The sequence below is a fragment of the Carcharhinus amblyrhynchos genome, chromosome 4 (genome assembly GCF_965287045.1).
Source record: "Carcharhinus amblyrhynchos chromosome 4, sCarAmb.v2.hapA, whole genome shotgun sequence".
Lineage (NCBI taxonomy): Eukaryota > Metazoa > Chordata > Chondrichthyes > Carcharhiniformes > Carcharhinidae > Carcharhinus > Carcharhinus amblyrhynchos.
In genome coordinates, this window is record NC_137327.1 from 114,070,151 (window position 1) to 114,082,578 (window position 12,428).

Here is a 12,428-nt window from a genome sequence, read left to right on the forward strand (position 1 = left end):
CCTAAGCTATCACTGCATATCACAGACAGTTTGTCTGCTAGGGTCTGGGATAGCACAAGAAAGAGACAGAGGAGGAGACAGCAAATTGAGAGGCCAAATGTTTGTATGTTTCATCTTGCCAGAATACAAGTAGAAGCTCATGCTCCAATTCAAAAGACCAAATTTGTGAGAAGTTAAGACAAAACTGAACAATTTGCCTAGTTTATGCTAAAGGCACGAGCTCCAGTAATAATCTCACCGTGAAGGTCATTTCTAGGGTTCGACGTTACCAGACTAAGAAAAAAGACAAAGGGACGGCACAGTGGTTAGCACTGCTGCCTCACAACACAATGTGGAGATGCCGGCGTTGGACTGGGGTAAGCACAGTAAGAAGTTTCACAATACCAGGTTAAAGTCCAACAGGTTTATTTGGCAGCACAAGCTTTCGGAGCATCGCCCCTTCATTAGGTGAATGAGAATATGTGTTCACAACAGATACAAACTCAATTTAGATAACGAATGCGAGTCCTTGCAGGAAATTAAGTCTTAAAGGTACAGACAGTGAGTGGAGAGGGGGCCAAACACAACAACACAGCAAGAGGGACCCGGGTTCAATTCCAGCCTCGGATTATTGTCTGTGTGGAATTTGCACATTCTCCCCGTATCTATATGGGTTTCTTCCAGATGCTCCGATTTCCTCTCACAGTCCAAAGATGTGCGGATTAGATTGATTGGCCATGCTAAATTGGCCCTAGTGTCAGGGGGAATTAGCAGGATAAATATGTGGGGTTACGGGAGTGGGGCCTGGGTGGGATTGTGATTGGTGCAGAGTCGATGGGCCGAATGGCCTCCTTCTGCACTATACTGATTCTATTCTATGACAAACAACTCCTAATCACTAAGTTCACGTCTAAATAACTGAGAACTAAATCCAAAAAGTAACTTTGAACAATACACTGAACAGTTTACAAGAGGTTCAGGGAATTAGGAGATGTTAAAGATCTTGAGGAGTATAAGGACTGTAGGAGGGAACTTAAAAGGGAAATTAGGAGAGCCAGAAGGGGTCATGAGAAGACCTTGGCGAGTAAGATTAAGGAGAATCCCAAGGCCTTCTATAAATATGTGAAAGGTAAAAGGATAAGAAGAGAAGGGATAGGACCGATAAAAGGTGAGGGGGGAAAGGTTTGTGTGGAACCAGAAGAAATGGCGGAGGTGCTTAACGAGTACTTCGCCTCAGTATTCATGGTGGAAGCCGATCTGGGAGATTTTGTTATGGATTTGCAGCAGATGGAAAGGATTGAGTACGTGAATATTAAGGAGGAGGATGTGTTGGAACTTTTGAATTCTATCAAGGTAGATATGTCGCCGGGACCAGATGGGATGTACCCCAGGATACTGTGGGAGGCGAGGGAAGAGATTGCAGAGCCCCTGGCGATGATCTTTGCGTCGTCAATGGAGACGGGAGAGGTTCCAGAGGATTGGAGGATTGCGGATGTAGTTCCTATTTTTAAGAAAGGGAACAGAGATAGCCCGGGAAATTACCGACCGGTGAGTCTGACCTCAGTGGTTGGTAAGCTGATGGAGAGGCTTCTGAGGGACAAGATTTACGAACATTTGGAGAGGTTTGACATGATCAGGAATAGTCAGCATGGATTTGTCAAGGGCAGGTCGTGCCTTACAAGCCTAGTTGAGTTCTTCGATAATGTGACTGAACACATTGACGAAGGAAGTGCCGTGGACGTAGTGTACATGGACTTCAGCAAGGCGTTTGATAAGGTCCCCCATGCAAGACTTCTTGAGAAGGTGAGAGGGCATGGGATCCAAGGGCCTTTGGCCTTGTGGATCCAGAACTGGCTTGCCTGCAGAAGGCAGAGAGTGGTTGTGGATGGGGCTTTTTCTGAATGGAGGTCAGTCACCAGCGGAGTGCCTCAAGGATCTGTTCTGGGACCCTTGTTGTTTGTCATTTTCATAAATGACCTGGATGAGGAAGTGGAGGGATGGGTAAGTAAGTTCGCTGATGACACGAAGGTCGGTGGTGTTGTGGATGATCTGGAAGGATGGCAAAAGTTGCAGCAGGACATAGATAGGATGCAGGACTGGGCGGAGAAGTGGCAGATGGACTTCAACGCGGATAAATGTGTTGTCGTCCATTTTGGCAGAACCAACGGGATGAACGAGTACACTATTAAGGGCAGAAGTCTGAGTAGTGTTGAGGAGCAGAAGGATCTTGGGGTCCGGGTCCACAGGACTCTTAAATCGGCCTCGCAGGTGGAGGAGGTGGTCAAGAAGGCGTATGGTGTACTGGCCTTCATTAATCGAGGGATTGAGTTTAGGAGTCGGGAGGTAATGCTGGAACTTTATAAGACCCTTGTCAGGCCTCATTTGGAGTATTGTGCGCAGTTCTGGTCGCCTCACTATAGGAAAGATGTAGAAGCTATTGAAAGGGTGCAGAGGAGATTTACAAGGATGTTGCCTGGACTGGGAGGCATGCCTTATGAAGTTAGGTTGAGGGAGCTGGGACTCTTTTCCCTGGAGAGACGAAGGTTGAGAGGCGACCTGATAGAAGTTTACAAAATGTTGAGAGGAATAGATAGGGTGGACTCTCAGAGGCTATTTCCCCGGTTTGAAATGGTCGCTACGAGAGGACACAGATTTAAGGTGCGGGAAGGGAGGTTCAGAAGTGATGTTAGGGGTAAGTTTTTCACTCAGAGGGTGGTGAGTGAATGGAATCGGCTGCCGTCAGTGGTGGTGGAGGCGAACTCGCTGGGGTCTTTTAAAAGACTTCTGGATGAGTATATGGGGTTTAATGAGATTGAGGGTTATAGATAGGTCTGTAGGTTGGTAGGTGATGTGGTCGGCGCAACTTGTGGGCCGAAGGGCCTGTTTGTGCTGTAGTGTTCTATGTTCTATGTTATTCACAATTATGTGCCATGGCTTATCCCTCAAACATCCAAACACAGATCAGCCCTCGCATCACTTGTATCGAATGCGGCAGGGGCCATGTTCTCAATGAAGCTGGTCTTTTAACTTCTTATGTATTATAATCATTAGAAGGAACTTTCACCTAGTTAGAATTAAGCCTTTTGGTCTAGTTTATCACATCACATCAATAACTTGGACTCAAAAACAGGTCGCACATATGAGTACAGCGGCAAGATAAAACAGTAAATTTATTTAAGCTGACATACTTGCTGGCAATTCTTTTGTTGCTACAAGGGCGGTGCTGTAATCCAGCTACAAAGAAACACTGAAGAAACTACAAAAAGACAAGCCAAGTTGTTATCAGTTTGTGTTTAAAAAAAATATAAATTTAACTATTTCAAATAGTGCAGCTTTATTTGACAAGTCATAAGGGGTACCATTTTAAAGTGAAAGTTTATTTGTTTTTGAGAGGAGCATGATTTTACATTGAAATGTCCTTCAATTTCTCATGATTTCCAATTTCATTTCACTAATGCTATCTGGGTCATTCAATTGTCTCTCAAGCACCTTTGAGAATATTTACAAGTAACAAAGTGCCTTGCAAAGTACTGGTGCAAAATATCAAATTTACTTTACTTCTCAAGCGTGACTTTAAAGTAATTAATTAAATGTATATTACAATTACTCACATAAAACAGCTATGCTAATTTGTGTATTTTTGGTTGATGGAAAATGCAGATAAAGATTATGGGTGGAATTCGCTCCTACAATTCATAACAACATGAAAACAGGTGAGCTGGTACTGTAACCTTCTGGCACTCGAGTAGTTTTTCTGACAGCTGGGAGTTTACGCCAGTGGTAGCGGGGGTCGGCGGGTGGCAGATGGAACCCTAGTATGCCAGGGAATCCAGCTTCAGAGTGTTCGGGTGCAATTGCGCAGGGTGCCCTAATCTCCCACTGAACCGTGAGACCTTCTCCCAAACCTCCCAATGGATCATTCCATGCAGCCCCCTACCTCCTATTAGCATCAGCAGTATTGTAACCCCCCCAACCCCTCCTCCCTCCCCCACTACGCACCAACATGGGCCACTAGTATCAGGACCCTCCGAACAAGTCCCTGGCGAACCCCCAACATGTCCCGCACCCCACCCGTCACAACCCTCTCTGTGGCCCACCTCTGCATGATCCTCCCTTTTGCTTTGCCCTTGAGTGCACAACCTCCCTTTGCATAGCCCCCCTGCACAACTCCCGCCTTGCACAGCCCCCTCTCCACAAACCCCCCTTGCACAGGCCCTTCTACACAAACCCTCCCCTTGCATAGGCTCTTCTGCACAAACCCCATCCTGGAATAGTCCCTTCCTGCACAACACCCCCCTTGCAGAGCTTCCCACTGCCAACCACTCACCTTGTTGAGCTCCCCCTACATACGTCACTCTGTCATTGTGCATCTGGCCCCCTAATAAAGCCCCATTCTGGCCACACTCCTTTGGCACTAACCCAGCACTCTTATGGTGCCCAAGCAGGCACTGCGAGGTCACCAAACGGCATGGCCAGTGTGCCAGGTAGACACTGCCAAGCTGGTAATGCCCAATGGGTACTACCCAGCCTTGTCCTCACCTCACCCCACCCAGCAGGTTCAAAGGCCTCCAATACCCCTAGCGTGGCCATGGTGCCTGGTCCCTGCTGCTGTAGCATAATAGTGATTCTTGCCAATATGATGCATCCAGGTAGTCAGAAGGTAAGTGCTTTTAAATTTGGACACTTTTTTGTTAATAAGCTTCACGCCCTTTCTGGGTGCAAAGCCATCTCGCCAGCAAAACATGGCCTGGTAGATGGAAATTTGATTCACTTCAGGCACAAATTAGATTTTTGCCCTTGCAAGCTACCTTCCTGGCTTGCCACACTGATCGACCAGCGCAGCGAGCCAGTAAGATCATGCCTGCTGTCTTTTTTTAACTGGGACGTACTGTGTCTTTAAGAGATGTATTTGGAGTCATGTTTTTGTGCAGGATCTGTTCTAGCTGGTGCCGCTGGGTCTGAATCCAGCAGTCCTGTACTGTTACTGCAGCAGCATAATTGCTCCTAACTGCTAGAAGGCTGGTTTTAATCTGAAGTAATGTTGTTCTGTTATTATAGTGTTCCCCTGGGTTTTTGCAGAGTAGGACTTGTTTAGGCTGATTGACAGGAAAATCGGATGAGCTAGACTTATACAGAGAAATCAAGCTAACATGTTGCTTGGAGTTGTTAAAGGCAGCAGGTATTCACTTACTTTCTCTGGAGTTGAAGATTAGAATCTGCCAGACAATAAGTCTCTTTCTCTGATATTTTGCTGTATAGGGGTGGTTCTTTCTCTGGAGGTTATGGTATGAGATTCAGAAGACATGTGTCATTCCAGAGGTGCTAAAAGCTAGAAATCTAGCATCCACATGAGTATATCTGTTTTGGTGCTAACTAGTTCCAAAGAAGGGATTTATGCCTATAGAATACTGTTTAAATTGGAACAATAGAGACGAATTGCTGTTATGAATTATAACTTGTCATGTTTAAGCATTTAAATTGGTAAAACTTATGCCAATTCTTTTTGATATATTTTGTGTTCTTAACTAAAGTTAGTTTTGATAAAAGCATCCTAGTGGGTCAATTGAATCATATGCGGAGCAGAATACATTACACTTACCCTAATGCTAAAATCATAAAAGTGAGGGTATAGGCTAACTTCACAATATACCTTGGAATTTCCACTCTGGTCTCCAACACAGCCCTCAAGGAAGTGATGGTGAATCACTTTTGTGGAACCACTGCGGTCTACCCAGGGTGCTTTATGAATCAATGACTAAGGGCAACGATTATGAGGTTGAATTAACTTTAGTAATCATTAACGTAGAAAAATGCAGGATCAACTGCACACCTGAATTCAAGAACGTATACACGCACTCACGCCACTCTACTATGCCTCCCTCCCCTCTACCCCTCATTACCACTACCCAATGACGTTCTGACCTTCAGGCTATCTCTCCCACCCCACAAACCCCATCCCTGACTATCCAATCCACCTGACCCCAAACACATGCCACAGGTCCATGAACCACACAACTCCCTGCAATCACACCCGCCCCCCCCAACTATCTTACCCACTTACATTACACACTTATCTTCTCTCCTGGCACAGCTGCTTGGATCTTTAAACTTATCAGTTTATGGCAACAAATGCTGGAAGAGTGGCATGCTTTCACTTCCCTAAAATATCCTGCACTGCACTGAATGCCTCCAAGAACAGTTACGTTGCACATTTGTCAGCAAGCCCCGGTCAGAGGTCCGGACAAGAAACATGCAGCTCCTGTCAAGGCTAAGTTAAAATGAGTAGACTGGCAAGCCAACAATGTTGCCACTCCACAAAAGCTTCAACCCAATAAATATATTAATCAACCAGTTAAAATTGACAGGAACTGGCCTTTGAAATGGATTAGATAGTGATTTTCCACTTCTAGAGAATGAGTTCAAATCTGACCTGGACTGAGAAGTCTCCTATAGCTAGCAGAAACTTTCACCCTATGTGAAAGGAGTTTGAACAGCATCAGCCAGCAGTACAAACTCTGCATCAAACAGCCTATCTCATTCAGCTAGACCAAAGAGTTGTTTGGCTCACACATGACAAAAATACCAGGTCAAACTTTAGAGGATATGCTTCGAGAACTAAGGTGGAGACAAACTGTTTGTGTACAGCAGAAGGAGAGGAGATTTCCTCTACGCTGTTTACTGTGTTCTCCGTGATTTGTCTTAAGTCTGAATATGCCTAAAATAAAGTGTTCTACCCCTCAGCTTAACATGCAGCAAAAAACCTGGTGGTTCAAAAAGAATTCCATATTAATTATAACGCAATTTTTTTTCTAAAAGAAAACGATCACAATGTTAAGAAATGCAAATTGCAAAGTATAATAATCTTTGGAGCAACGTGCATTGAGTTCTAACTAGAGCCTGTAGGGGCTGGTGGTTTTATTTTGTTTGCTACTTTTACCCCTTCTCTGATCCCCTACTGAAATTTGCTGAAATTATTTCTAAAGTACAAATTTTTTGTAGACAGCCTACTTGTCATCACCCACAGAGATTCATCAATCCAATGTGTAGGAAGCAAGCAAAAGAATACATCTGCATTCAATTACATATAACTAAATTCATTTCAGAATCATTTTAAAAGAATGAAAAACACCATTTGGATAATTATAATCTCCCACCATTTAGATGTGAAGTGAAAAATTCTCTAGAATCAAAACCAAATTACATTAGTTTAATGAGTAGTCAAAACGCTTACTTCTTCATTACTTTATCAAACAGATAAGTAGCAGTACCTTGATAGCCTGCTCTCTTTTAATTCCTTCCACAATGTCCACAGGTTCCTTGATAATAGCATCCGGAGTCTCTGCTGCCACGTCTTCAATGTTCACCCCTCCATGACTGCTACCAATAAGGACAGGGCCCTTTAAGGAAAGTGAACAGAACACATTTTAACAAAGATATCCCACAAACTGCAGAGCAGGCTTTTAAAAAATATAGAGATCACTCCTTTCCAGATCCTAAATATAAGGTAGTGTGACCATGTTAAGTCATTAGTTTTTAGTCTGAGGTGCTGGGATTGACTTCATGGGAGAAAGCAGAAAAGGCAGGTGGGGAGAAGGAGATCCCCAGCAACGTCCCACAGTCCACATGTCAATCTAGCCATTCCTACTGAAGTGCATTTGTGTGGATTACAAGTGATCACAGTAAGAAGTCTCACAACACCAGGTTAAAATCTAACAGGTTTATTTAAACCTGTTGGACTTTAACCTGGTGTTGTGAGACTTCTTACTATGTTTACCCCAGTCCAATGCCAGCATCTCCACATCATGAGTACAAGGGATGATGGGCAAAGCTGTGATGTCCCCAGGCAGCACACAGCACCAAAACTCATTCGGTTTGCCGGACCAATGTCACTGAACCCAGAACAAGAACTAAACTCTTCCAGCAAAGAAGGAAAAAGGTACCAGAGGTAAAAAAAAAAATCAGTAAGAAACGCTTCCCTTACAACCAAAATCAAACATGAAAAACATGTTTGGGATGGTACAGTGGCACAGTGGTTAGCACTGATGCCTCACAGCGCCAGAGACCCAGGTTCAATTCACAGCTTGGGTCACTGTCTGTGTGGAGTTTGCATGTTCTTCCCATGTCTGCATGGGTTTCCTCCGGGTGCACCGGTTTTCTCCCACATTCTGAAAGATGTGCTGGTTAGGTGCATTGACCCGAACAGGCGCCGGACTGTGACGACTATGGGAATTTCACAGTAACTTCATTGCAGTGTTAATTTATTAGTCACTTGTGACTAATAAATAAACTTTAAACTTTAACTTCCCCAATGGATCAATCAGTAAAGGCACTACCAGGTTACTGTAAGTCAAAATGTTCCAAGTTTCAATCAACAATCTATTGAACTAGGGCAACAACATTATAATCGATCCAGTGTTCCTGGGTATGGAGGCAAAAACCAGGCCATTGCTACTGACTGCTGCTGATACCGGAGTTGAGGGGGTTGAGCTATGAGGAGAGGCTGAATAAACTAGGCTTGTACTCGTTAGAGTTTAGAAGAATGAGGGGAGATCTCATTGAGACATATAAGATGATGAATGGGATGGATAGGATAGAGGTGGAGAGTCTCTTCCCGCTCAAAAAAAGACAGTAGGACTAGAGGGCGCAGCCTCAAGATAAGGGGGGGCAGTTTAGAACGGAGTTGAGGAGGAACTTCTTCACTCAAAGGGTGGTGAATCTCTGGAATTCTCTGCCCGTTGAAGTGGTGGAGGCTGCCTCGTTAAATATTTTTAAGACGCGGGTAGATAGGTTTTTGATAGGCAAGGGGATTAAGGGTTATGGGGAGAATACGGGAAAGTGGAACTGAGCCACGTCAGATCAGCCATGATCTTATTGAATGGCGGGGCAGGCTCGAAGGGCTAGATGGCCTACTCCTGCTCCTATTTCTTATGTTCTTATGTAAAAACATGACTGCAAAGTACTGAATCACAAACTTTGAGTGCAGGATTGTAACAGTATGGCTAGTTCATTTTGTCTGGATAGTTAAGGATATCTTGGAGGAGTTTCCCCAAGGCTCTTTCCAACTTTTTTTTACAAATGCAATTTAAAGCATCTAACAGGCTGAAAATACCCAAAATATTTGGTAGCTTCGGTGGAGACAGTTTTTCGTTACTCTATTCCATTCTTTCGTAATTTTATGCAACCTTATCAAAATTGCCTTAATCCTTTTCATTCCGACCAGTAGTCCTTTTTTGGTGAAGTCTTTCTTCACGCAGACAGTGTAACAGTTAATGTGCGCTGTATCTACTTTATTATTTTAACATTCCCAAACTGCACAGAATACTCCAACTGTAATCTCACTAAGGTTTATTACAATTTTGTCATTAACTCGCAACTTTTATATTATAAGAACATAAGAAATAGGAGCAGGAGTAGATAAAGTAAAGTAAGGCTTACATTAACACAGCAATGAAATTATTTTGAAATTCCCCTAGTCGTCACAGTCTGGCTGTTGTTCAGGACAATGCACCTAACCAGCATGTCTTTCAGAATGTGGGACGGAACTGGAGCACTCAGAGGAAACCCATGCAAACACAGAGAGTACATGCAAACTCCACACAATAGTGACCCAAGCCAGGAATTGAACCTGGATCCCTGGCGTTGTGAAACAGCAGTGCGAACCACTGTATTGCCCCCTCGAAGTTACTGTGCCATTCAATATGATCAATCTTTTGCCACAGCTCCACATTCCTCCCCACTCCCACATCCCTCGATTCATCTACCACAGCTGTAAATAAATTCAACAATGGAGCAGGATCACATTGCTGCTTGGGGGATTTTGCTATGTGTAATCTGGCTACCTTTTTTCCTCAAATACAACAGGGACTTTCCTTCAGAAGTACTTCATTGGCTGTAATAAATTGTAAGACATCCTTGGCTGTGGAATATGTTCTATAAATGCAAATCTTTCTTTCAATCAGACAATCTCATTTAATTATACGTGCAGAAATTCATCTCGAGTACATTGCTCATCTGTTGAAAAAAAATTACCCTATCACAAAGGTCTGACTTTAATTAAATATATATATTAAAAATAATCAGTTGGCAAGTCCCAGCCTGAGTGGATATATTCATCCATACTTCAAACTCCGGTTAAAAGTTCTTACCAAGAAAGGCACAAATGATTGCAGGAACTGATTTCACCTGCATACAAGGGATTGTAGCTTTTTCCCTAAACACGTCAAACAGCAATGTTGAGACAAAGGAGTAATTCTCATTGTTGATGACACTCTACTTTCAAAACTCTTTGAAAGCAGATCTTTTTAGAAAAATCTGCTCATCAAATAGTCTCCCTTCAATAACCTCTGCACCCCTATAAAGTCCGCTCTCCAACGACAACACATTCAGGCAAGGAATCCAAAAGGAATAGCACCCTTAATCACAACCATATAAAAAAAAGTTTCATGATTATAGGGCCTACATGAAAAATCTTAATTTTCTGAGGCAGTAGAATAGTATATTTCTGATTCCGGTCAAAACCTTCCACGTACCTGACGAAGGAACACCGTTTCCAAAAGCTTGTGAGATTACTATCCAATAAACTGGTTGGACTCTAACCTGGTGTTGTGAGACTTCTTACAGGGGAGGTGCCAGAGGACTGGAGAATAGCCAATGTTGTTCCTTTATTTAAGAAGGGTAGCAAGAATAATCCAGGTAATTACAGGCTGGTGAGCCTTACATCAGTGGTAGGGAAATTATTGGACAGGATTCTTCGAGACAGGATTTATTCCCACTTGGAAATTAGTGGACGTATTAGTGAGAGGCAACATGGTTTTGTGAAGGGTTGGTCGTGTCTTACAAACTTGATCAAACTTTTCAAGTGGCAAAGATGATTGATGAGGATAAGGATGTTGTTTACATGGACTTCAGTAAGGCCTTTGACAAGGTCCCCATGGCAGACTGATGCAGAAGATGAAGTCGCATGGGATCAGAGGTGAGCTAGCAAGGAGGATACAAAACTGGCTCAGTCAAAGAAGACGGAGTGTAGCAGTGGAAGGGTGTGTTTCTGAATGGAGGACTTTGCCAAGGGGCATTCCTCCGGGATCAGTGCCGGGATCTTTGCTGTATAATAAAAATGAATGATCTGGAGGAAAACGTAACTGGTTTGATTAGTGAGTTTGTGGACGACACAAAGGTAGGTGGATTTGCGAATAGCGATGAGGACCATCAGAGGATACAGCAGGATGTAGATCGGTTGGAGACTTGGGCAGAGAGATGGCAGATGGAGTTGAATCTGGACAAATGTGAGGTAATGCATTTTGGAAGGTCTAATATAAAGGAAGGAAATATAAAGTAAATGGCAGAACCCTTAAGAGTATTGATAGGAAAGGGATCTGGGTGTACGGGTACATAGGTCATTGAAAGTGGCAATGCAGATGAAGAAGGTAGTCAAGAAGGTATATGGCATGCTTGCCTTCATCAGCCGGGGCATTTAAAAATTGGCAAATCATGTTTGCAACTTTATAGAACCTTAGGTAGGCCACACTTGGAATATAAGGTTTAGTTCTGGTTGCCACACTACCAGAATGATGTGGAGGCTTTACAGAAGGTACAGAAAAGATTTACCAGGATGTAGCCTGATATATAGGGCATTAGCTACGAGGAGAGATTGGAGAAACTTGGTTTGTTCTCACTGGAACGACAGAGGTTGAGCGGTGACCTGTTAGAAGTCTACAAGATTATGAGAGGCTTGGACAGAGTGGATAGTCAGAAGCTTATTCCCAGGATGGAAGAGTCAATTACTAGGGGGCACAGGTTTAAGGTGCGAGGGGCAAAGTTTAAGGGAGCTGTATGAGGCAGATTTTTTTACACAGAGGATGGTGGTTGCCTGAAACTCACTGCCAGGGAGGTAGTGGAAGCGAATATAGTGGTAGCTTTTAAGGGGCATCTTGACAAATATATGAGTAGGATGGGATTAGAGGGATATGGTCACTGGAAGGGTAGAGGATTTTAGTTAAGTCAGGCATCATGGTTGGTGCAGGTTTGGAGAGCCAAAGGGCCTGTTTCTGTTCTGTGATGTTCTTTGTTCAACTTATCATCCACTTTGAAACCTGGATACTTGGGAGTTAGTAACTATTGAAACATCCATATTTTGGATCTTCACGGGAACAAAATAATTAACTGGCTTCTTCCTAAAGTCTTTAATTATTTATTTTGCCTGGTTTTCTTTCAGTTTACAAGAATTGTTACTGCACCACTTTGCAGACTTCTCTTGAGTCCCAATAGTTTACTTCATTATTCTTGGTGAGATCCACAATCCAATTTTCATATTCAGTATCATTATTTCACTGTACTCTGACAATAATTCATATGGAGGGTGAAAAGTAAAGAAGACAGTTCACACCCCTGAGGAAATGCAATATTCATTAACATGGACTCTGAATAAATCCCAGAGACTAGCAACTGTTGGG

The 12,428-nt window shown here is 43.3% G+C and overlaps 1 protein-coding gene across 1 annotated transcript in view; it reads right to left on the reverse strand.

Moving 5' to 3' along the window:
• LOC145342299 (succinate--CoA ligase [ADP-forming] subunit beta, mitochondrial-like) overlaps positions 1–12,428 on the reverse strand; it is a 106,920-nt gene that overhangs the window by 49,579 nt on the left and 44,913 nt on the right. Inside the window, exon 5 of the mRNA XM_080187756.1 lies at positions 7,248–7,376. Within this exon, the coding sequence (XP_080043882.1) occupies positions 7,248–7,376 (129 nt within the window). The remainder of the gene's footprint in view (positions 1–7,247; positions 7,377–12,428) is intronic.